General features: G+C 39.1%; 4 protein-coding genes and 1 long non-coding RNA gene across 5 annotated transcripts; 3 read left to right on the forward strand and 2 right to left on the reverse strand.

Moving 5' to 3' along the window:
- Window positions 1–288: 288 nt before the first annotated feature.
- nek9 (NIMA related kinase 9) lies at window positions 289–9,278 on the reverse strand. Its single transcript, XM_079370663.1, has 23 exons — window positions 8,550–9,278; window positions 7,026–7,203; window positions 6,876–6,931; window positions 6,725–6,795; window positions 6,075–6,180; window positions 5,647–5,778; window positions 5,430–5,540; window positions 5,281–5,345; window positions 5,106–5,156; window positions 4,834–5,026; window positions 4,580–4,724; window positions 4,286–4,486; window positions 4,080–4,126; window positions 3,771–3,932; window positions 3,577–3,685; window positions 3,328–3,489; window positions 2,998–3,165; window positions 2,859–2,918; window positions 2,584–2,765; window positions 2,327–2,485; window positions 2,136–2,240; window positions 1,998–2,051; window positions 289–1,914 (listed from the first exon to the last, which is right to left on the reverse strand). Exons 1-23 carry the CDS (start codon window positions 8,733–8,735, stop codon window positions 1,735–1,737), a joined length of 2,883 nt encoding a protein of 960 aa, XP_079226789.1. The 5' UTR covers window positions 8,736–9,278; the 3' UTR covers window positions 289–1,734.
- Window positions 9,279–10,149: 871 nt separating this feature from the next.
- On the forward strand, window positions 10,150–11,834 carry LOC306840725. The gene is made up of 6 exons (XR_013781366.1): window positions 10,150–10,239; window positions 10,336–10,455; window positions 10,612–10,872; window positions 10,962–11,125; window positions 11,292–11,431; window positions 11,691–11,834. It is a non-coding gene; the product is annotated as an uncharacterized lncRNA (long non-coding RNA).
- A 925-nt stretch (window positions 11,835–12,759) lies between these two features.
- On the forward strand, window positions 12,760–16,578 carry LOC306840084 (C-type lectin domain family 4 member M-like). The gene is made up of 6 exons (XM_079369137.1): window positions 12,760–12,865; window positions 13,228–13,329; window positions 13,944–14,201; window positions 14,379–14,545; window positions 15,926–16,062; window positions 16,181–16,578. Exons 2-6 carry the CDS (start codon window positions 13,266–13,268, stop codon window positions 16,332–16,334), a joined length of 780 nt encoding a protein of 259 aa, XP_079225263.1. The 5' UTR covers window positions 12,760–12,865; window positions 13,228–13,265; the 3' UTR covers window positions 16,335–16,578.
- Window positions 16,334–19,156, forward strand: LOC306840083 (uncharacterized protein). Its single transcript, XM_079369136.1, has 6 exons — window positions 16,334–16,845; window positions 17,191–17,307; window positions 17,834–18,085; window positions 18,207–18,370; window positions 18,520–18,647; window positions 18,794–19,156. The coding sequence occupies exons 1-6, from the start codon at window positions 16,674–16,676 to the stop codon at window positions 18,942–18,944; spliced, it is 984 nt and encodes a 327-aa protein (XP_079225262.1). The 5' UTR covers window positions 16,334–16,673; the 3' UTR covers window positions 18,945–19,156.
- Window positions 19,005–23,668, reverse strand: ttc8 (tetratricopeptide repeat domain 8). The gene is made up of 14 exons (XM_079369135.1): window positions 23,468–23,668; window positions 22,892–23,012; window positions 22,732–22,795; window positions 22,490–22,649; window positions 22,097–22,186; window positions 21,964–22,008; window positions 21,796–21,881; window positions 21,606–21,693; window positions 21,387–21,497; window positions 21,149–21,288; window positions 20,881–21,055; window positions 20,482–20,604; window positions 19,896–19,979; window positions 19,005–19,779 (listed from the first exon to the last, which is right to left on the reverse strand). The coding sequence occupies exons 1-14, from the start codon at window positions 23,579–23,581 to the stop codon at window positions 19,663–19,665; spliced, it is 1,518 nt and encodes a 505-aa protein (XP_079225261.1). The 5' UTR covers window positions 23,582–23,668; the 3' UTR covers window positions 19,005–19,662.
- Window positions 23,669–25,098: the final 1,430 nt, after the last annotated feature.

Here is a 25,098-nt window from a genome sequence, read left to right on the forward strand (position 1 = left end):
GGCACGGCTTCACAACCTGTGCCCAGTGAGGGTCGTCCAGTACTTTGTTCACCGCACATTGAAGCCTTTTAATAAATCTGATTTACTTTTTGTGTCGTATGGGGATGCTACATTAGGCAGGCCTGTCTCTAAGCAGCATCTGGTGCATTGGCTTGTGTGCAGGCTGGAGTGGCCCCTCCCTCCAGGTCGAAGATAGTTTTTTGCTCTTTTAAGAGTAGCACATGAGATTCAGAACAACAATATAATGTAGCTCACTCAGATGGAAATACTGACAAAACACTCATAAAATAAGACAGCTATAGGTTTTATTTAGAATAATACACAAAGAACGACTGAACAGTGCATCTGTGTAGGGAGTGTTTATACAGTTACATTTCCACAATATTTGGTTAACTGTGAAAAGAAAACCTTATATTTAAATGCTGTCAACACACTGTATAAAAAGAACGTAAGGCACAGCATGATCTCTTCTGCACTTATTTTGGTTTCAATAGCTTGCTAAGGCATTGTAAATAAAAATTACATGTTACTATGTGAGATACTGCCAGTGTTACTCTGGTGACATCTTTCATTTCATCGAGCACAAGTCAACAGCTTGTAAGCAAACTGACAGGTTTAGAACCCCCAAATATCAAAACAATTTCATAACCAAACAATAAAGACAATAATAATAAAATAACATATCTGCTTTTAAAAAATGATGCAAAATACAGTCAAACATTATTCAGAAAGTACCATGGACAGAAAAAAGTTATGAATTGAAAAAAATGCAAGAAGAAACGACAACAATGCAGCTTTATGGTCAGCCATGTAACATTTGCTTTAAAATGCTTTTGCATTTAAAGAAAAACTGTTCATGTGCTGCACGAACAAGAATTCAAAAGTCAAAGACAGCTGGAAGAAAAAGAAACCACAAGCTTAAAAATGGTTTCAAAATGAATCAGTAGTTTCGTGTTCGAGACAAACACTTTTATTTGACAAAAAAAGCAAACTTGCACAATATTTGAACGATAATATGAATACGTTTGGTTCATACATGTCTGATGAATACAAAGAAATAAGTTTTAGAGGCTTTGCTTTGTCTTTATTGTTTTCGCTTCTCAATATTATGAAATGAGAAGAAAAACAAAGATAACTAAATTCCAATGTTTCCTCGATGGAATTTGGTGCTACATGAGTTCAAATAAATCATGACATCATGTGGGCCCCACATCTCTTCATAATTGAGGACAACAAACAAGAGTCTTTGCATAAATCAGCAAACAGTTTCCTGGTAGGAAAAGCTCTTCTCATCTTTTATGCTATAAATACTATTATCAGAGGCACTGATGGCTGAAACCACAATGTTTACCTCCGTTAAAGCCAACACCTGTACTACAAAGACGTTGACTTTAACATTGCGCAGTAACACTATGACCAGTAAATGGATTGTCTCTCGCAGGTCTGACCCTTCATGTTGAATCCAGCCAACATTTGAATCTGTGAACATAGCCAGATCACTCCAAACAGGTAGGCACGGAAGAGTTTACAATGTAATTTACATTATTACTTGATGCAACTATTTGTAATCATTCACCTCGCGGCCCTGTCCAACACGTATACTGTAATGTAACCGTTGCGAATGAACTGAGGCAACAACACTGCTGAACCTCCATCTCCTATCTACGCAACTTGTTTTATTTAACAAGTTTCAACAATTCACCCACTGTGAAGACATCTTCAGGTTTTAAAATCTCACACGCCGGCTCCAGCAGATCGGCCTCCGTGGTAAGTGAACCCATCTCCTTTTCCCCTTCCATCCCGGGGCATTCCGTCAGAGTGACTGTTTCTGTTATTTTCACATCCTGCATCTTGCAGCGTTGAACGGTTGATTGCTGCCAAGAGCCTTTCGTTCTCCCTCTTTTGCTCGTCAACCTAGATACAGGCAGGAAAACATGCTCAGAGACGAACATTCAAATTAGAAACTGCTTGTCGGGTACTTGTGTGGAAAGTCTCACCTGCTTCTCAAGCATCTGGATCCTCGTCTTTTGATGAGCGACTGTTTCTCTCAGCTGCAAAACAAGTTCTTGTGTCAAACTCTACGGATGTGCACTGATTGGATCGTGGTTTGCATTGTTATTTTGCATATTTTATACCTGCAAGACCTCACTACTTGCTTCACAGCATGCGCCAGATTCTTCTTCTTCGGAGCAGTCAGCCTCCTTCAGTCCATTGACTTTATCACAGGTCATTCGTTTTGTCTGTTTGGGAGAAAAAACCCCACAATTTTCAAAAATGCAGAATGAACAACGTGAAATCTATTTTGAAATCTTCATTTTGGTATTACCGATAAGCCAGTGTTAAAGCTGACTGCTGCTGCTGCCGCCTTTAGCTCCTTTAGCTCCTCATAAGGAAGAGTGACGCTATCAGAGAAAGACGGGAGCTGGTCAGGAGAGGGCAGATCGGAGTCGTGTGGAATGGGGATGAACTCTGCGTCCTCGAGCTCCTGTTGGATGAGAACCACTCTGAATGAGAAAACTGCAACTTTCATTCAATTAGTTCTGTCCTATGACATTTCTTTACTCCTGTTAGATGTTAGCAAACCTTTCTAAGCCAGAGCGGGCAGGAGCTGTCCCCAGTCTGATTTGCCCCAGACATTGTCCCCATGAAACACTCCTCTGTATTGTCTTCCATTGTGCCCCCAAGACCCCTGTCCTGACAGTCTGAATCTGAACCAGGTTCTATGTCCAGATCCACTGTGGAGGTTGAAGCCTCCTGGTCCAGTCCTGTATATAAACACACACAGAAACAATGTAGATCCTGCTAATCAAGTAAAGCTTATTAATCAATACACAAAGTGACAAAAGACAAGTAGTTACCACTCCCGACTGATATTCCACTGCTGTTTGATCGAATAGTCTTGGAGTTGAGCACCTTCTCTGCAAAAAGAGAGAGAAAGTATGAATTAACATACATGTGTTTGCACCAGGAAACATGTGCCAGGTTGTGATCACTAACCCATTATGATAATGGTGTGCCAGCCACGGCAAGACAAGTCAGGTACATGGTGGAGGGAACCGAAGATGGGCCTTGGCATTGAAGGACACACCTCTGAGCCAAATCCCTTATCAGCAGGCATCCCCAGGCGTCCATTGCCTGCATTTCCCCACGCAAAGATCTGATTGTCTACAAGAAACAAAAACACATGATGATAGTCAAGACTAAAAATGCCTGGTGAAGTGGCTTCTGGAAGTCAAAAAAATCTGACATTAACTTAACATGAAATCGAAACTCTAACTCTATCTTTTTTTCTCCAAATATGCAGTTCAAGACTGTTTGTATTCTTACCCTCAGTGGCTGCAATGGTGAAGCCGTCTCCACAAGACAGTTTGGTCACAATCTTCCCCCCAAACGCTCCAACGAGGACTTGGACACCCTGGTGTTTCTTAAAGTCCTTCACACCCAGCTGTCCGTACTTGTTGCAACCAAACGTGATCAGACGACCGCGTCCTGCAAAGTAAAAACGTTGAAACAAAGTTGTTGTTTTTCTTAAATCGTTGTAATTGGAAGAGGAATATCTGGCTATTTTTCTGGTACCATCAATTGCAGCAGTATGAGTTTTTCCTGGAGCTATGGCCTGAATCTTGAACCGTGACAGCTGCTTTGCCAAGGTCAGTGTGGTGATGTACGGAATCCCCTGGTATGCCTGGTGTGATATGGGGGGGGGGGTTAATCAATAGCTGTATCACCTGAAGTCTCAATATTCACCGCCTTTAAGTCTAACCTAGTACCTCTCCAAGGTGATTTTTGAGACCAGAGATTCCCTGGTTCAGTCCGAGCTTATTGAATTCGTTGTTTCCGCACGCCAACACTTTGCCAGCTTCTGTCAAAAAGAAGGTTCCATCACTGCCACACCACACCGAGGAGATTGTGGCGCCTTTCGGGATTTCCACCTGGTAAAAAACAGACAGGAGAGTAATATACTCAAAAAAACAATTGTTTTCACAATGCTTAAATCCTAATCAATGTACAGGCTCTTCAATTATTTCGCATCTTGATGCAGAGTCAACAACAGGCACGAACAGGAAACAAAATCTTACCTGCATTGGAGAAGAGAAGTCATCTTCACATTCCAGCCCCAGACGCCCTGCAACAGGAAAATAGAGCCATTTTGACTTGGAAATCTTAGTGTGACTGTAGTGTACATACAACAGGGTCTCTGTCTCCATCTCCTGGCTACAGTTAAAACTAGAAAAACAACCAGGAAGGTGCTCCCAGTTCAAGTAAATTCATGAACCTTTCGTACCATACTCTCCACAGCCCCAGGAGTAAATGTCCCCAGCCTGAGTCAGGACCACCACGTGGTTGTCTCCACATGACACCTGACGCACAGGACGCTCCTCAAAAAACTCCAAAAGCACCGGCTCCAGAATCTCACTGCCGAGCTCGCCCTCCACTCCAATGCAGCCGTAATAGTCCGACCCGAACATGTACATCTGGTCCTCATCTGCAAAAAGCAGCAGTAGAACAGCTCAGACAAATGATGAGGTTTTTTATCCTGAAGGTTTCCATTTTTTTAGAGAAAGCTCAAGACCCTCACCAGTGACACACGCAGTAAAGTCAGCCCCACATGCCACCTGCCGGATGGCCTTCCCCTGCAGCTTCTCCAACTTTTTTGGCTGTCGGTACGAGGCCTGGTCTCCGTGTCCAAGCTGGCCCACCATCTTTGCTCCACATTGGACATTCTGAAGGAATGGTTGAAATGCAACATCAACTGAATCCAGTAACACCCCCAAACCCCCCCCCCCTCCCCCCACACACACACACCACCAAGAGTGATGAATGAACACTCACAGCCCAAGTATACAGCTCCTTCTCCACTGACACCACTGCAAAATGACTTTCCCCCGCACACACATGTTGAGCACCGCTGCCTCCTTTAAACGCATCCAGTTTCTGGGGGGTGAACTTCCCACCACCCCAGAAATATACCTCCCTTGAGCGTGTGGTAACCACAGCAACGGGGGTGTCAGTCACTGTGCTCAGCCTTTGGACAAGAAACAGTTTTAATAAAAGTACCAACAGGCTTTACAGTGGAGGATATTAAACAAATGTTTACAACTTACTTTGGTTTTTTCATCGCTAAATTGAGCAGGGCAACTCGCTCTTCATGCTCCCTAAACAGAGAATGAAGTTTTCAGTTGTCATGAAGTTTTGAATTTCATAGCATCCATCAGGATGTGAAATATTTTGTCATGAGAGAAATAAAGAAAGCATCCCTCCCCCTTTTCACCAACTCACTGTCTGTGGCAGGAGATGAATGGCTGGTCCAGAATCTGATCCGCTGTAGGTCTCTTTGCAGGATCCTGCAACAACAATGATCACAAAAACTTAACAGTGATCTATCTCATCTGAAATAACACAATTCTCTGATTACTCTCTACACTCACTTGATCAAGGCACTCGTACACCAGGTTGATAATTTCAGGAGAATAAACATCCGGGTTTACATCCATGGTCCAGTTCCCCTGGACTATTTTCACACAGAGGTTCAGAGGGTTCTAGTGGACAAAAACAGAAGAACAAATAATTCCTAATGGGAAAATCTAAATGTTTACTTATTTATGCCACAAATGGTAAATCTGTCTTCACATTTATCACTCTTACCGTTGCATCAAATGTTCTTGTAAGTGTTAAGACCTCAAAAACTACACAACCCATGGCCCAGATGTCTGATTTGAAGTTGTACTTCGATCCCTGGCACAACTCAGGTGACATGTAATATGGAGTTCCCACACACTGGATTTACAGAGGAAGAAAGGACACAATGACTCATCGTTTCACGCCGATGCTGAGGGAGAGATTTCAAACAACTGTGAAGCAAATATCTGCAGTCTCACATAATATGTCATCAACTCCACCATCTCTAATCTCATCAAATATGGCAGCATCCATTGGGATGACAAAACAAATCTACTGTTTCTATGCATTGTTGTCCTCTACAAATTGGGAAAAAAAGAGCGCGCACATCGCAGAGACCATGAGAGTATTTAACCATGTGAAAGCAAACATTTCAATAAAACATCTTCACTTACAGTCTCTGCCATTGAGAATTCAGAGTCTAGCTTCTTCGCAAGGCCATAGTCGCCTAGCTTGATGAGGTCAGTCTTTGTCAGGAAAATATTCAGAGTTTTGATATCTCTGGAAGAAAATGAGAAAACCAATAGATTCACTAAAAAGCATAAATACAGCAGAAATCAAATATATCCACTGTACACGTCTCTCTGAGTCATGACTGTCTACAATGAGTGACTAGTGTGTGTCCTGCTAGCTGTGTTGTTGTTAGAGGCACGTTTACATCATGTTTACATGGATGGGACGGCCTTGTGTATGAAGCTGTTTTAGTCACAGAACAGAAGAATGACATAGACTAATCACTGCTTATGTGGATGTCATGTAACTTTAGAACAAGGTCATTCTGTGTTAACGTATGTGCAATGTGAAGCTTTGAGTTAACCAACGTGTGCTAACATTAGCAAGCTAACACAACAATACAGGACACAGGCAGTTGCATCTCGAGGAAAATGATGGTGCATTGTAATTGCTAACTCCTTCGTGTGAATGAGAGTGGAGAGGGGTTGTTTTGGTTTAATGCTGGTGTATGTTTAATGCGAGGGCGACAGCTACTGGGTCAAAAAGTCAAACATTCTTCCTTTAAAGCCAGTAAATAAGCTGAACATCAAACCTGTGTAAGACCCCAGCCTTGTGAATATGGGCCACTGCTGAAGCAATTTGGTACAGGTACCAAATGACAACCTAAAGAAACATGTTCAAAGTAAATTGTCCGCAGCGAATCATTGTAATAAAATTCATGCCTATCAAATGTTGCCACTTACATCTTCATTAAAAAGTTTCCCATTCCGCTGAACAATTTTATCGTAAAGATTTCCTCCTGTGGAGGTAAAACCAAGTCACAATCCATCACAAATGATCCACTTTCAAGTGTATCCTAATCCCCTGTGGACACAGTCACAGTATTCACTTACCATTGCAATACTCCAGCTCAATGAAGAGCGTGTTTTTATCCATGAAGTGATTGAAATAGGCTATAATGTTGTTGTGCTCCAGAATGGACAGGATGCTTATTTCGTTCGTAACGTCTCGCCGGTCCTTTTCTGAGAGTGAGTTCAGTTCCACTTCCTTCCATACTACCAGAGAGTTGTCCTATGGGAAGCAAAAGAGGACAAATAACACACTGTGAGCCTCAATGTAGAATCCATGATCTCCATAAGACAGTAAGACTGTCATTGATGGGGATTTTATTGATTGTTTATTCATCCATCCATCCATCCATCCATTATCTACACAGTTTTTTCTGTTTGGGGTTGCGGGGATGACAGAGCCGATCCCAGCTGTTACTGGGTAAGAGGCAGCGTTCACCCAGGACTGCCTGCCAGTCAATCACACGGGTGACAAACAGAGACCGACAACGAGTCACACTCACATTCACACCTACAGACAATTAAAAGTCACCAATTAACCTAACAAGCATGCCTTTAGTCTGTGAGAGGAAGCCGGAGTACCCAGAGAGGGAGAACATACAAACTCAACACAAAGAGGCTCTATCCAACAAGGATTCGAACCAGGAAGCTCCTCGCTGCTGACCACTGCGTAGGTACTGTGTATATATATGTAAATACGTATTTATATATAACAAGGTGTTATTGGGTGGCAGAGAAAACATATTTCATTTATTACAATATATCATTATTATGGGACTAAAACCTATTTCTAAAAAATTAAAGAGATGATATAAGCTTTAATATGTGAGAAATGGTTAATACATGAAATGCATTGACCATTCTGTTGAACATATTTTATAGTTTTATGGTTGTAAATTATATATATATGTGTATGTTTATATGTTGATGTAAAAATACACTACACATTTATTATGTATGTATACTAATACCTATGCTGAGTTAATAATTTAATGGAGAGGAGATGGGATCAGATGCATTCACGCTTCCTCCATTCTTCAAACATGTAATCAGAAGGACCTGTTGTCTTTGTGTCATCAATAAATGTGTAAAAATACAATTTGTATGAATATCATGACAGGAAATAGACTTCAGTAGGTTAAACAAAACAAAAAAAACACCTGCCACAGGATAAAGAGGCGATATATGGGAAAGGCTTCTTGTTCCACTAAAGAATTTCTCACAGGGGCAAGAAAACTAAGAAACACTGAGGAGTTCAGATATCCGGACACATCCTCTCAAGCCTACAGTTTGTAATAGTGATCCACTATTTAAAGAGGATGGGTCACAATTAATAGGACATTAATGTTAAATCTAGCTAAGATTTATTTTCACAGTGAAGTAAAATAGTCTTCATTTAAAGAAAAAAGAAAAATACGTCTGAACAGAAAAAAGTTGTGGATAATTTAAAAAGTTGCAGGAGGCATGTTTTCTTATTAGTTGTATAAAGGTACGACAACGTGCAGCATGGCATTATGCACGTTTCTTTAACCTAAAACTGGAACTGGTTAGAAAGGGAACGTAAGTTACCTCTGTTCTTCTGTACAGGGTTGCTTCACCAAACGCCCCCCTCCCGAGGATCCGGATAGGAATGTAATGCAGCTTCTCCTCTTCGCCATTAAACGTGCTCGACGCTGATCGCTCACTGACCACAGACCCGCCGCACAAATCTGAATTTAGCGAGTCGAAATGTCTTTCATAGTCATCCAGTGACATTTCGTGTCCAGGGACTTGTTTGCCCGTGGCCGTGATGGAAATAACCCCGCACAGGCCTGACGACAACTTCTCTTGAAAGACGTCTACAAACAAGCCGCACACACGTCGTCTACCATGTTACCTGTGTCGTCTGACAGAAAACCCCCGTCTGAGCCAGACTGTCTGCTGAAGACTCGAGGCTGTCTGAAAACTGAGGAAGCAACAACGTAGCAAAAATACGTGAAACTGTAGTTGTTACACTCCCATCAAGCATGACACAATAAAAAAGAGGACGGCCAGTCAACCTTGTGAACTTTCAAAATAAAAGCTACAACCTCGAACATGTGTTGGTATGTTTTACGATGGCAGCAAACTTAATTTCCTGTTTTGTCTTGTTAGTTATATGTCAGCTTGAAAGTGTTAACAGTGAACAGTTAGGAGGACGGATATACAGCGCCGCCTAGCAAAACAAAATACCTTTTATACCAGCAAAAGGAAGTCCTTTAGTCTGCAAAATAATGAGCGGATATATATATATAAAAAGCACCACCACGAATACATGTCCTTACTTTTCTTTGCTCAAACCCGGAAACTGCCAGAAAGGTTACTTGGCAGGTTAAAATTTAAATATCATTTTGAAGTGTTCTTTATTGTATTTACTCGAGCAAAAAATAAGGAAGTCACTTTCATCAAAGGTGCAAGGGGTATGAATGTAATAAAACCAATATTGCCAAAACATAGCATAACAACACTTACAATAAATTAGTTGTCAGACATTTTATAATTATGTGAATTCTCATAATATTAGCAATAAAATATTCAAATAGTGCATTCAATACAAAACAACAAATAATAAATATTGAATTGAAAATGTATTTTCAAATCAAACAATTATTTTACGCAACTGTGTGAGGCTTATGCAACACAGGCCTAACTTTGAAAATACCATGAGTTTCAAACTCACAATATGATTTAGCATGCAGCTGTATCCCTGTTGTAATTTGGTTTTCTGGACAATTAATTTAAAACTTTGTTTGAAGTAGATCTTTTGGACCAATCAGAAAACTTCATCAGAAAAACGTGGCCAATTCTAAGTATCAAATACAAAACAAACAAACACAATCCAACATTAAATCTATTATTTTTTATAAAGCTGTCTTTGCATTGATTTAGGCTTTCAGTTGATTTATTTACCATGGTCTTTAATCAGATATATTAAAGTAAAAATGAAACAACCAGGCCTGTGGGCCAAAACCAAACCTTAAAGACATAACTTAGGCAACAGTAAACTCTACGAGGCACCACTTAAACCAAAAATAACAATTATCTTAATACATTAGCTTCACACACACACACACACACACACACACACACAAACTACGCACTTGCAGTTTTGTAATATTGACACAGCAGATACAAATGGTATGCTGTGGAGGTTTTGTGAAAACCTGAAGACCCGAGAGACATCCAGACATGACTTTAAATTCTGATAAAACTTCAATGCCCTGTAACCCTGGACACAAAGGTAGGCCCAATTGATCAAAACGGCCTTTGATAATATTAAAAAATATGCTTTCCAGCTATGTATCCTACTTCCAGCTCACAGCATGTTTGTTTGTAGGATCTATGAGCAAAGTCAGAGTTGGGTCCAGGAGTTTCCCACTGTATTCACTGGTAATCGTCAGTCTGGGGCTGCTCAACACTATTCTGATGTTAACTGCTGTTGTTATTGGGATCTACTGTGAGTACATCCAATCCAAGGTGTTGTATAGCTTATGACCCTAGAGTCACTTTGTGATACACTGTGATTAACAATTTAATTATTTATGTTTTTATTAAACTTTCAACAGGTTAACCAAGCTTGTATCAACACAAAGCTATCTTTTTCTGCTTACAGGTGCTAAATTTAATGAGGTGTCAGCTTCAGACCGAGATGCACAAATCCTTTTAATAGAATTTAAGACACTTCATGAAATGCTTGCCGATGCCGTCAGATCCCAAGAAGAAGCCAAGCAAGCATTAGAAAAGGAGCTCAGAAAGAATGAAAAGGATAAATTGCAGATGGTGCAGAACCAGACTCTTTGTAACCGACTTCAGAGGCAGATTGAGAGTCTAGATGTGGAGAAAGCAACACTGCAGTCTCAGTTAACGGATATTCGTAAGAAGTTGTCGGATTATTTTGATGTATTCTGACATAAACTTTTCTTTGATGATGTAACATTATAACTCTCTTTTTTTGTTCAACAGAAGGTAATTGTGGACGATGCCTTCCAGCATGGCAATTAATCAACTCCACGTGCTACTTCCATTCTCTATCAGAAACCAGTGCCTTCAAGAACTGGTGGGATAGCAGGGCAGACTGTATTAGCCGGGGGGCCAATCTTACAGTGATTGATAGCTTGGAAAAGCAGGTGAGTTTAGTGTGTTGTGGATGGATATCTAAAATATTGTTGTTGTTGTTGTTGTTGTTGTTGTTGTTTCTAGATCAGTCAGAAGTAGATTTTTTTTTTTTTGCACAAATGTATTCTGTGAAAAAAAATAACTTTATATATTTGTTTAAACTCTTTTTCCACATAGCTAAATCTCTTTGAGTTTCTACCAAAAATTGATCACAGTTTGCAAACAAGCAAACTAAGGGGAGCCTGGATTGGCCTAATATATATCCGGTCGGTGCACAGTTGGGTGTGGTCAAATGAAGTGACACTGAGCGATCAAGGGTAAGAGCCCTGAGCCACTCTTTGCATGTTTGTAGAATTGCTATTGTTTAGCGTTCAAACGTTCTATGTTCCCAGGAATTCAGTGTTCCCTAGATAAATGGCTCATGGGCAACAACTTTATAAACTGTAACGATCATGAATCCTGTAAATGATTGTATGAATAGTTTTGAAAACGTATCCAAATTAAAACACAACTTAACGTATTAACTGTATATACATATTATTTACAGTAAATATATTTAATATTCCTTTTCTTTAGGTTCTGGAATTTGGGAGAGCCCAACAACCAAGAATCACCAGATGGGGCCTGTGTGGCAGTTGTAAACATGAAAAACCCTACAAGAACGTGGTTTGACTCTGATTGCAGAATGGAAAAGGAATGGTTATGTGAAATGGAGCCAAACTAGTTGGGGAGAGAAACAGTCTTTTTTTTTTTTGTAGGATTGTTTGCCTCTGAGACAATAAATCTTTTCTGGTTGTTTTCAACAAACAATGGTTGAAGTAATGGATGAATGTCTTGTTACCTTATGATGACAATGTTTTTTTCCCTGTGATAATGAGACCATTTCAGTGGTCTTCTCGAGACCACTGAATGGTATTTCCTTAATTTTTCCTGGGTAACATTGCTGGTTTTCCCATTTAAATGTTTTATAACAAAAATGAGTGAAGTTAATTTGTAGTTGTTGTGAGTAGTATTCTTTTTTCACAAGGTACCAGCTGTAAATATTAGATAATGAGCATAATAAAATGCTGATAGCATTTTTTAGCATCAGACAGTCAAATCAGCATCTCAATACAACATTTAACTGACGTTAATCTCTATGTATATGTTTCAAATAAACAATATTGGAAATTATACAATAATTAGAAAATGTAAACTTACATTGTGATAATAGGTAATATTTTAGGACCATCTTAACTTTTGATTTGAAATCATCCTACCACAGCTCAGGAGATTTCTTTTAAAGTGGTATCACTCATTTCTTCAAATATTAGCTCAGATTCTAAGCTAAACTGCCCTGAAAAGAATATAATAGCTTACTGATATTGGTAATACTTTACAATAAGGGTAAATTAATAACATTAGTTAATGCAGTGATAAGCATTAACTAACAGTCAACTTATAGGCACAAAGGTGAAACAAGGGTTAAAATAAACACATACACACACACACACTCGCACACACACACACACATATACACACACACGCACACACACACACACACACACACACACACACACACACACACACAAACACACCTTATCATTGGTATAAGCAGAGGACGAGCAGATCAATAGGAACTGTTTGCACCAACATAATGGAGGAGTTTAAGTCGCAGACAGAAGCTGAGGATAACATTTTATCAAGACAGACGATTTCTCAAAATTTCAACCAATACAGGCATGCAGGTTCTCACCATGGAATATTCAGAGGTACAGAAAACCTTACAATTTTATGATTAACTTTTCTACAGTTATTGACTAAAATCCATCTAAACTAACGTCTACACTGCCATAGGACCTTTTCCCTATTTCCTCCTGTAATCAGATTCTGATATCACATAATTAAAGGACATAAATCACAAACAGATTGCAGTTATGTTCAATATATCCATGGTTTTAGATTTCACATAATAATTCTTATCAATTCTATCAAGCTCTGTATCAGAGGGTTAATAGTCATTGTGTCGAAGTCCTTAATTAACAGTCTTAAGCTTTGGTTTAGAATTTGGTAAAAGATTAAATCAACAATTTATATGTTCACTCAGAGGAATGTTATCACTGCCTGTTTACAGGAAGAAGCTGTTTTGCATTACCACGCCATCGACTGGTCATGCTGAGTCTCAGCTTGCTGAATGCAGTTCTGCTGATGGCTTCTGTTGTCCTTGGTATTTACTGTAAGTTGCAGAAACTACAGCTTTCCTCTAGCACATTTCCGGGTTATCTTTTGTATAATTAGATGACTGAGATAGTTGGGTTCATGTAATTCAATTCAGCCCTGATTTAATGCATTACAATTTGATGTGATACTGCAGGGTTATGTAACTCTACATGGTGACATATATAGTCGTGATGGCCATGATGGCGTATCATGGTCCAATAATAATAATAATAATAATAATAATAATACATTATATTTGTAAGTGCTTTTACAAATGCTCAAAGGCACTTTACATATGAAAATCTTAAAATATGCAGTTAAAAACAGCAAAAGACAGTATGAAACAGAAAAACAGAAAAAAAAGAAAAATATTGTCTATAAAACTAAAAAAAACCACAAAAAATAACGTCATATTTTGAAAGCCTAAAGAAAACAGTAAGTTTAAAAGCTAAATAAATGATCCAAACTGTCGTTATTTATACTCTGCCAGTAAATATATTGATTAATGGATCTTTCAGCTATTTCTGTCAGCTCATTAGAGGTGGACCAACCAACAGACTTTGTCAACCCGCATTTATTTTACCAGATCTCTTTGGGATTATATGTTTGTTTGGGTTTTTTTTGCCTCAGGTGCCAGAGCCAGCTACTTTCAGGTTCCTGTTTCAGCTGCAACACCCCTCATCATTGAAATGAATTATCTCCGCAACCAAAGCGGTATAATCAAAGCTACACTGGAAGCCAGGGCAGCAATTGCAAAACAGCACGTCGATCAAGTTCAACTAAAGCTACAAATGAAGCAGCACATGGTCAGCATGGACAGGCTTCAGAGGCAGATTGAGACACTGCACAAAGAGAGAGAAAAGCTGCAGTCCCATAAATCTTCATTAGGTGAGCAGACTAACACATTTTCCCTGCCTGAAAACAATCCAATACCAGGATTGAAATGGTCCACCTTTTAATGTATCAAGCAGCCTATAAGTAGCTACAACACTATTTCAATATGTTAAAAAAACAGCCTACTGTATGAATCACTTTTTTAATGTATTTAATCTCCTTTTGCATCAGAGGAAAACTGTGATAGATGCCAACCAGGATGGAGTCTTCTTAAATTGTCCTGCTATTATTTTTCTTCTCGCAATGAGACCAACTCCAAGAAGAACTGGCAGGATAGCAGAGCGGACTGTGTCAGTAAAGGAGGAGAACTGCTGGTGATCAATGACTTACAAGAGCAGGTGGGTCGAAACTGAAGGAAAGGATAAGTCTCTTATATCTCCTAAGAGATTGTGTATGACACTGATGGTGTTTGCCTCACATGTTTCTGAAAAAAAGTGTCACATTTGAGGACAAGTTACAAGTGAGAAAAACATATACAAACAGTGAACAAAAATATAAATGCACAATATGCACACACGAGGACTATTTCTCTCAAATGATGTCCACAATGACTGACAACATGATTATTGCACAGATGTGCTTTTGGGTGTTCACAATAAAAGGTCAATCTAAAATGTGTATTTTTATCACACAGCACAATGTCACAAAAGCCTCACATTTTGACGACGACACTCACCAGAGCTGTTTTGTAAGAATTGAATCATTTCCCAGAGTCATTTCTAAGCATTAGATATCCAACCGGCCTTAGAATCTCAGACATCATGTAATCCACATCAGCCCAGGAGCTCAACATTAGGTATCTTTACTTGAAAAATTGTCTGAGACCAGCCAACTGGACGGCTGGTGAAAAGTTTGCATTGCCAAAGAATCTCTCCACAAACCATTTAAAGGAATTGGTTATCGTTCGAATCAGGGAAATTGCTCACCTTCCATGGTGTCTGGCTCTTTGGAGAACTGTTCTCTTCAAGGATGAATCCCAATTTTCCCTGCACTGGGCAGATGGCAGATAGGGTTGTGTGGGTGAGTGGTTTGCTGATGTCATCGTTGTAAATAGAGTTGTCAACGGCGGTGATGGGGTTATGAAATGGGCAAGTGTATGAACACAACAATGAACACAGGAGCATTTTATTGATGGCATTTTGAATACGTTGAGACACTTTGACGAGATCCTGAGGCCCGTTGATGTGCCATTCATTCACCACCATCACCTCATGTTGAAGCATGATAACAGCAGTGCATACGACAGCGTGTTTCCAGTTCCTGCCAATATCCAGCAACTTCCATAGCCATTGAAGAGGAGTGGACTAACCTGATCAACTCTATAAGAAAGATATGCCTAACAAATGTATCTTTTTAAGAAAAAACTGCACATTTAGGAAGGCTTTTTATTGTGCTTTGGAAATGACTTTCGGAAATGGTCATTCTATTCACTGGCAAAAGCTGTTGAGGTATATTCCTAATCAACATCTTGCTATGCCACAAGTCATGTGGATGGATTTTCTCAGCACAAATTTTTACAAGTTTGGTAACATAATTTGAGAGAAATTGGTATTCATATGCTTAGAAAAAGTCTTACATCTTTGATTTCAATTTGTGACAAAATTGAGCAAAAGCTAGTGTTGCTTTTTTTTTTTGGGGGGGGGGGGGGGGCATGGTATGGTATATTTGATAAGATGATAAGCCATTAGGGTATAGACTCATGTGTCTGCTTTCTACAGCAACTCATTGCTGCCAGCCTTCCAAGTCAGAGTGGCGGCGGTGAGTGGTGGGAGAAAGGATTTTGGATTGGCCTCACTGATGTGGCTACAAGGGGAACATGGATGTGGGTGAACAATGTGACTGAAGTGGAAACAATGTAAGCATCCTTCAGATTATCAACACATTTTACTTCCTTAAAGTGTTATGAAATATCCCCAATTATAATGAATACATGGGACATCGATTCTTCTTTGAACGATTTTTATTTATAAAAGGTACTGGAAAAGTGGACAGCCGAAGACCAGTGGACCTCAGAGTGGGAACTGTGCAGCTCTTTATTACTTTTCTGACACCACCAGGATGTGGTACAATGGGAACTGTGCTGACCACCAATATAACTGGATATGTGAGAAGCAGCCACGCTCATGATAAAATCAAAAGAACGTGAAAATAATATGCATCCGCATAAATCTTGAAACGGCACCTTAAGAAATTAGCATCTTTAAGTTATACTACAGACATCTGTGTGCAGTGCTACTATAATAGTTGTCAATGGAAGAAAATATCATTGCAAAATAATTATTTGATGAACCCTGCTTGACTAAATAAAACTGTGACTTCTTAACAAATGTCATATCATGCTTGAATGTTTAAATAAACAAGGAAATAAGAATGTGTTGGAGCCTGCACTCTGTGAATATGTAACAAATGAGCTCGATTTTTGTGTTTATAAAGTAACGCAACACGCACACTCTCACACACAGGGCAATGTCCCAACATCTAATCTCTTTTGGGCAAACACAAGAGTCTGCCCTCCACTTTGCAGTCAAAATGGATGACAGAGAAAATTCAGATGGTGGCAGATTCATCAAACTGATAAGTGAAGAGGAATTCAGTGCAGATGAGAATACTCCGGACTCAAACCAGGAGGAACAACAAGGTACAGACATCTAATTTGTCACTGCTAACCTCAGAAAGAATTTGTGCTTCTGTTTTTAAAATATCATACCAGGTCTTAATTAGTTGAGAAAAAACACTTTGATACTTTATGTACCATTCCTAATATGCATCTTTGGTCTCCTATATGGTGTTAAATGCATAGATTTTTTAAATCATTCACTAAATAGCTTTTATAACTCAAAAGTAAGGGAAACCACTGAAACCACACGAGCTTATATGTTAGCTATTATTCGGTTGTCTTTATAATCACTTGAGAATGTTGTATCGTTAACAGTATTGTGACAAGATTTTGTCTCTCACATTGATCCAACACTTCTCTGTGTAGTGTCCATGTCAATGGTGAGGCCTGAATCCAGTTTGAAAGGTTACAAACTGCTTACATTAAGCCTGGGAGTGCTTGCTCTCATTCTTCTAGCAGTTGATATCGGCCTCGGCGTCTACTGTGAGTTACTCTTCATTTGTCAATCTTCTGTCCCAGGGACTGATATCACTATATATTTCAGGATATCTGAAAACACATTTCAATTTGCTGCTCGCTTTACTTGAAACGAATTACAAAAAGACAGGAATCTTAAAGAGGCGCTGTCATAGTTTTTAGTTGATTTTAAATAACTTGGAGGCTTTGCTAAAGAGTATTGAATGAATATATATCATGTAAAACTGTTTGTCAGAAAGTTGGACTGTGCTACTGCCTGTCAACAAAAGGAGGTTGACCTGCAGTCAATAAAAGTTTAACTTTAAAGCTGTAAATAAATGCAATATCCTCTCAATTAAGATGGGTAAAAGTAAGCACACCTTCCAACTTTGATTTGGTTTTAGGGACCTCACACTGCCTGCTTTTGTTCACTCACATCAGCGGAAAAGAACCCTCGATCACAGACTATTGTTAGCTACTCGCTAAGCATCAAGGAGCTACTGACAAAAACGACAAACTTGCTGAAGTGAAACTTAATCTGTCCCATTTACAGATTACAAACTTACAGATGGCCTATATCTAGTAACGGACATCAACACTGAGTTGGCCAAACTACATGCTTCTTACAACACTGCTATCCAAAGACGAGATGAAGCCAAGAAAGAGTTGGCGAATGCAATCTATGAGCAGCAACTTAGTGAGTGGGAGATGGAACACCTGACAAGAACATGCAAGTCCTATGAAAAGGAGGCCGACAACATTCAAGTTGAAATTTCAACTTTGAAATCACACCTGCCTATGATAAGTGAGACTTTTTATTTGTCTTGAATACTTTAGATACTTTGACTATGAGCTTACTATGTTTTACATTTATAAATGCATAATCGACCATTAACACATCATCTGTCCACTTTCTTTGGCAACAGAGGAGGGCTGCAGACACTGTTTAGCAGGATGGACTTTCATGAACTCAGCATGCTACTACTTCCCTTTCTCCAGTGTTTTCGTGCACAAAACATGGCAGGAGGCCAGGAATTTCTGCAGGAAGCAAGGAGGCGACTTGGCAGTGATAAATAGCAGAGAGAAACAGGTAAGACTCCGCAGTTTGAAAAAGACATTGACATTCCTGGAAAAATATTGGCAATTCAACGGTTGCTTTTTCTGAGGAGGGGTTATCAACTCAACAAACTAATTGAATGTGTGTGTGTGTGTGTGTGTGTGTGTTTTTGGTATTATCAGATTGCAGTAAGTGAGTTGATACGTAAATATAACTTTGTGGGAGCCCAAAGTGGTTTCTGGATTGGACTGAGAGATGTGGAGGAGGAAGGGACTTGGAAATGGCTTGATGGAACAAGACTGACTAACAGGTAACCAGACAGTTACCAACATATCCCTAAAGATTTAGTGATACAATTATTTTAAATAAAGACGTAATTACATTTGTTATATGTCAAGTGACAGCTGATATGAACATAAATGTATTATATTAAATGGGACCTATAATTTGTTTTAGCTTCTGGAACACTGGAGAGCCCAACAATCAGGGTAACGAGGACTGTGCAGCTACGTATCCCAGAAGCAACCCTTTTTTAGCCTGGAATGATGCTCCATGCCTTCATCACCTGAAATGGATTTGTGAAATGGCACCGAGGTTTGCCAGTTAACGCTTTTATTTCATAAATAACCTTTGGTGTAATTCTTTAAACTTCACTCTTTGAGGAACATTCTCCCGTATTGCTCTTTTTATTGTCACATCCACGTTGTCGACACTACAAAATAGCAAGAGTACAAATATGAAAAATACATTACATTGATGAAATGACCTATAAAATGTAAGTTTCCTCGTTCACTGTAATAAATACAATTTTTACATTTACAGTACAGACAGTGTATTACTATGGTAAAGATCTGTACACTAAGTTACCAGTTGATCATAAATACACACCTTCACATAAACTGCTCATTATACGAAAAAGCAGTATTTAAAGAGATGACAAATGTAAGTGTCACAGACAGTTATAATTAAATATTAGGCTATAAACCAATGGATCATCCAGCAATTTCCCTTATTTACTTCTTCAAAATCTTGGAATTGGCCAACAATGGTGCAAACAGCTGAGACATTCCTGACAGTGGATTCTGTAGGTAAGACAAAGCTGAGCAAAAAAGCTGCAAATCAAAAATCGAGCCTTCCGGAAGGTGTTACTGATAAGCTGGTAATTTAGTGGAAATACCGTTTATAAAACAAACTGAAGTCTTTTAGTGGCTGACTAACCGGTCAACCTTCAAACATTTAGTTTTACCTACCATTGCATTTTCCCTGATCTGTGTTAACTTTCTATTCACACCACAACTTGCTTTTTAAGAATGTTGGCCAGTGGCTCACAGCGTAGCGAAGTGCTGCCGAAGCTGCCTCAGAAGCTGCTGAGTGTCGACATGCTCAGGAAAAGAGTCCTCAGACTTTTGTGCTGCGGTGTAGCTGCCCTGAAGGTCTCCAATCTGGAAACAGACATAAAACATCTCGTCAGCTTGAGTAAAAAAAAGCATAATCTCTATGAAACAGTCGGCTACTTTACAGCTTAGATATATTAACGAATTAAGTAGCATGACATTACCTTTTCGGTGAGAATGGAGAGATTGTAGTGTGGCTCATACATGTGAGGAGCTAGTGATTCAGCAGTCTGAAGGAAGGCTTTAGACTGTGGGAAAGGAGAACCAGTCATTGATTTTTAACTCGAATATTGGATCACATTCTGAAGAAGAAAAGAAAATCTGACAGAAACGGCCTTATTTGAATCTCAAGAGCTTGTCTCCACCACTTTTGACATATTTCATCTCATTCAAAAGACAGAAATCGGTTTTACATTACAATATATATATTTTCTCCTTTTTTAGAGTTGTATATGAGGAAATTGCAGAGGCATCTGAAAAACAATCCTCCATCAGAGACTCAACTGTTCCATTTTGTTGAATGGAAAATAGACCAGGACATTTATAGAGCTTTTCCAGTCTTCTAACTAATCGAGGTGCCTTTACACTACATGTCACATTCACACACTGATAGCAGAGGCTGCTATGTGAAATGCCCAACTGTCCAACACTATTACTCCATTCACCCACATTCATATGCATCATTCAATGTGTTGCCTAAGTACCTCATGTTATTCAAAAGGACTTAAAATCCATAAACTATTTTTTCACCTGTTCAATGCGACCTTTGCGCAGCTCCAGCACAGCCAGGTTGTTGTAGGCCTCAGCATGGTCGTTATTAAAAGCCAAAGCCAGTTTAAAACACTGGTAGGCCAGAGTCAAGTCTCCAATGCCCTGTAAAAACGGAAAAGGGGGTTTGCGAATGGAGGAAAAAAGTGACTTAATGGTTTTCTTTGATTTACAATGTTATGCCTCCATTGTTCAAATAAAAATAAAAACATTTGATCACAAAAAAAACGGAAAAAGAACATGTGAACTCTCTGCCAACCTACTTTCATCGGTCCAGTGATAACATGTGAGTTCTGTTTGCTAAATAATCTGCATTATTTTTTTCTTAGATAGATAAAATAATGCGATATTCTGGGATTTATTTCAAGATAATTTACTCACCACAGCCACATGTCCGATGTTATACCAGACATCAGCCAGCTCTTCATCGTTTGCCACCAGAGCTAGTGCTCTCTCGAAGGAGGAAAGTGTCATGTCGTACTGCTGGGCGTAGAAGCAGCACAGGCCCAGGTTGTTGTAAAGCTGACAGTTATACACCCCCATCTGAAGCAGCCGCCTGAAAGTGAGAGAAGTGAATTGAATAGATGCGTAACAACTTCACATACTCTAACAATGAATCGCAAAAGTTATGCAAAAAAGCTAATCTGACCTGTAGAAGCGCAGAGCAATCTCAGGCTGATCAGTGTAGAAGTGATTGCTGCCGATGCAGGCGATTGCCTCCACATGAGTGTTGTCCTGTTTCAGGACATCTTTGTAGTACTCTGTGGCTGATGAGATGTTGTTCATCTCCTGCAACAATAGCACAGTAAAGATATGCATATTGTTTCCTTGTATCTGCAGACAGGAATAAGTAGACTCTATAGTAAATACCACATTATATTTAGTACCTCATGTATGCGGGCGATTCCTGTTAGAAGGGTAACCTCACCAGGAAAGTGATCCAGGCCTTGTTTGAAAAGGTTGAGAGCTGTTATTGGTTGATCCAGGCGCTGATACACCTATGGGAAACATGCCACATTTTTAGTAAACAAAGTCAGTGTCATCCAAAGATTATTTTCAATTGTACAGTAGTGGTTGAAGTGAAGTGAAGCAATGATAGTCCTTACCTTCGCAAGATAGAGAAATGTGTCCACCACCTCTTGCTGGTTGAGGGCTGATCGGAACTGTTTTTCTGCTTCCCGATATAAACCTAGTCTACAAATGACAGAAACATTTATTGCTTCCACTACAAAAAAACATTCAAAGATTAAAGAAATCTTGAGCTAACTAAATGTGGGTACTTGTTGAGTTACTTGCCTGTAGTAGCATTTCCCCAGCTGAACTTTCCACCACCAGTCTTTGAACTGAGCATGCTCAGTAGCTTGAGCAGCTAAATCTAAAGCCTGCGCAAGAAAGATACATCTGTGACACATGGGAAATACTTAACAATTGAAACATGCACTAAAACAACATGGCAACACTTACATTTTTCACATCGTTTTCATGATGGAAGATGTACTCAAACAGAGTCTGAGAAAGAAACACTCTAGTTACTTAACATGAATGGAAAAACACAATGAACTTGACAAATTTGTGAAAGTCTCAGTCTCAACATTACCCTGGATAAATTAGGCTTTAGGGAATACTTGGCCAGATTAATTCTGGACAAGTTTATAAATGGTCCTTCTGGATTGGTAAGCATTGATGCCTGGAGAAACAATAGGACAAAATGTTATGATAATGGTATCAAACTTTCTTTGCAACCAACACAGTAAAATAAAACGTGAAAAAACGGCTGAAAAGTTGCAAAGATACAGTACACAAGTTGAATTTGTCTTACAGTATCAACTGTATATCCTAAGATGTAGCTGACAATACTATAAACACAGGTCAGTGAAATACAAATATTGAGAAAAAAAATTGAAATTTGCTCAGCCTCTTATTAGAAAAGCATAACTGTGTTTCATGTGAAGCCTGTAAAGTATATGCAGACACAGACATATTTACTCACTGTTCCCAGGCGAATGTATCTGCCTGAAGCACTTGTAACAGGGCGAGCCGTGCTTGCAGTGCGTGGGGTTTTGATAGCCTGCTCCATTGTCCCAGGACGCCCTGACTGTGTGCTGGGTCTCACAAATCCTGTGATAGGGCGCCCAGTTTGTGTCATAGGCCTTGAAACATTAAGGGGGAAAAAAATCAGATCTATCTTATCTAATACACATTCTGACGCATTATACAAAAATTGTGTAGTACCTGACAGCTTGTGTGGGACCGCCACCCTGACTTGTGCCAGGAAGCCTAAGCGATGTTCCGGGTCCTTAAATAAAGTAAAGATGTATAGATCAAACAAATGCAACCATTGAGTAACATTTTTTCCCCAAAGTATAAAATATAGAAAGGAGTCTTAACTCACGTGCAACTTGAGCAATTGAGCTTTCATCCAGCATCATCTCAGCAATTCCTTCCTGGTCGACCTCAATCTCATCAATGTACACCATCTCGGTGAGAGCACGGGTTTTCATGCTCCATGCAGCCTGCAAAACACACACAATGTCAAATCATTAAGTTTGCCCACGTTTTACAGGCAGGAACTGTGTTGTACTATAAAGCCCACATGAAAAAGAAGGATGACAGTTTATGCAGCAACAGTTACCTCAGAGATAGGCATGGAGGAGTCCTTAAATAGCATGCAGTGAGTATGTGAGAGAGGAAGTAAGTTGAGGACAGGTAAAGAGAAGGAATGGAAGAAAGATACGGAGAAAAAAAACATGTGAAAAAGTAGTGAGGAATTTGTCCAAGCAAAAGTAAAGATGCATTTTGGTGTACAGAGCAAATTAAATATCAGCCAGATGGTCTTTCAGTAAATGACAGTGACTCGAAGAGACGGGATTATACTGATTCCGTGCGATAATGGTAGAAACCAAACAGGCTTTCTCCAGTGGATTATCGCTAGCATACATGGCTAGCCCTGCTAACGACGCCACAGTACCTGGTCGTACGGGCTTTCTTGTAGAATTGTTGAGCAGATTTCTGAACATTGCTGGAGCTTTCTCCTCCTGAAATAGCTCCAAGCCAAAAACATAGGGTCCATCGCAACCTCCATTGCTTAGCACAAGCTAATGAGCTGCTTCTTCGGAGAGCTGAAACGATGATAACACATAAGCTTCCTCTGTTGCTCGGCAACAGCAGGAAAGGCGGAACTTGATTTCGTAGTTTCCGCTGACTTAAAAAACTAAACATATAGAATCCAATAAAATTCGTCAAGATGTCGTACAATGTTTTAAAACACAAAGTTGTGTTGTTGCCATCTCATCTAAAAAAATAATAAAAATTGGAGCTATTTCCATGGATCTGACTTTGCATTAATGTATGCACGTTTTTTTTCTGCTGTGAGTGGTCAGGCTGTGTTCATTTAACTTATAGCACTCCACATGCTTACTGCTGGGTCTTTTCTATGTGCACTTACAGTTACACATTTCTCTACACATTATTTATTTGTTGTAACTCCACCGATTAGAAGCCCTGAGCAACGGCACTGTTTTTAATTTTTCTCAAAATCCTCAGATTTTGGGCTGACATAAATGGTTTGTTTGCTCTAATTTTAACAGTTTCTATACAGTTACAGTGAAGAATAGGAAAAAAAAATCAAGACACTTTAAATAAAACTTTAGGACTATTGACTTAAAGCCAATGCAGCCAAACTGGGTATTTTCCTGTAAAATCACAGTTTAGTCATGAGTTTAGTATTAACAACAGCACAGGCCTATTTCTATACCCCAGTACTCTGATTGGTGTTGAACTTTGAAATAATAGTCCTGTATTTCAATATCAGCATACTACAAAATCTGGCATCATTATGTAAAAAAGGAATACATTGATCACAGATACAGTCTTGAATTACTCAGTTCAATCAAAGCATTTGATTAACTCAACCCCAAGTAGTTAAAAATAGGTAAAGTAACAATGAATTGTATGTGATTTTTAAATGTAAGGATTTGACTTATAGTAGCAAAATTGTACATGTTGGTAGTGATAAGTTCAAATGCAAAAACAATTTGACAAATCAGTAAAGACTCAATAAGGGTTCTGAAAACAACAAACTATGCACAAAGGGGTTGATTTGCAAAGTAAAAAATGCTCTAGGTTTTTAATGCTGAATGTGTAATCTGAATCTGAATGTGTGTAGGTGTGACATGCGATGTAAAAGACTTTGAGCAGTCAGAAGACTAGAAAAGCGTTATAAACTCAAGTCCATTTACCATTTACATATAGGGCGCTCCCATTGATGCACAGTTACTAAAGAAAATGCTGAAGTCTGCTAAATGGTGCCTCTGCCTAGACAGCTTGAGTTGACCAAATGTATTTACAGCCTTCAAGCATATTGTTTATTGCACATGTAACAAATCAAGTTTATTTCTTGTTCACATTGGTTTTGTTTAAAATACATCTATTAGTTTCGCATTGTGAGAGTATCTGTGCCATATTATTTGAGTTATTAAATTGAAATGGAAGAAAACATAATGTTTTAATTAATAATTATAATAGACTAATTATGTTGTTTATTTACTGGTAACTAAAGAGCCTGCAATTTGGGCTATCTGCACAAAAATAAATTTTGAA

The sequence above is a fragment of the Symphodus melops genome (genome assembly GCF_947650265.1).
Source record: "Symphodus melops genome assembly, chromosome: 19".
In the NCBI taxonomy this organism is placed as follows: domain Eukaryota; kingdom Metazoa; phylum Chordata; class Actinopteri; order Labriformes; family Labridae; genus Symphodus; species Symphodus melops.

Bases quoted from the DNA above. Each gene is read 5' to 3' on its own strand.
- nek9 (XM_079370663.1), bottom strand. From the start codon at position 8,735: ATGTCACTGGATGACTATGAAAGACATTTCGACTCGCTAAATTCAGAT. The intron at 5,541-5,646 runs GTAAGAGTGATA...TTTGTCCACTAG, and splicing joins CAAGAACATTTGATGCAACG to AACCCTCTGAACCTCTGTGT. The intron at 2,241-2,326 runs GTAATACCAAAA...TCTCCCAAACAG, and splicing joins GCTTTAACACTGGCTTATCG to ACAAAACGAATGACCTGTGA.
- LOC306840084 (XM_079369137.1), top strand. From the start codon at position 13,266: ATGCTGAGTCTCAGCTTGCTGAATGCAGTTCTGCTGATGGCTTCTGTT. The intron at 13,330-13,943 runs GTAAGTTGCAGA...TTTTTGCCTCAG, and splicing joins TGTTGTCCTTGGTATTTACT to GTGCCAGAGCCAGCTACTTT. The intron at 14,546-15,925 runs GTGGGTCGAAAC...TGCTTTCTACAG, and splicing joins TCAATGACTTACAAGAGCAG to CAACTCATTGCTGCCAGCCT.
- LOC306840083 (XM_079369136.1), top strand. From the start codon at position 16,674: ATGTCCCAACATCTAATCTCTTTTGGGCAAACACAAGAGTCTGCCCTC. The intron at 17,308-17,833 runs GTGAGTTACTCT...TCCCATTTACAG, and splicing joins TATCGGCCTCGGCGTCTACT to ATTACAAACTTACAGATGGC. The intron at 18,648-18,793 runs GTAACCAGACAG...AATTTGTTTTAG, and splicing joins GGAACAAGACTGACTAACAG to CTTCTGGAACACTGGAGAGC.
- ttc8 (XM_079369135.1), bottom strand. From the start codon at position 23,581: ATGGAGGTTGCGATGGACCCTATGTTTTTGGCTTGGAGCTATTTCAGG. The intron at 21,498-21,605 runs GTAAGGACTATC...TGTTTCCCATAG, and splicing joins CATTTCTCTATCTTGCGAAG to GTGTATCAGCGCCTGGATCA. The intron at 20,605-20,880 runs GTGAGTAAATTA...CCGTTTTTACAG, and splicing joins ACATCGGACATGTGGCTGTG to GGCATTGGAGACTTGACTCT.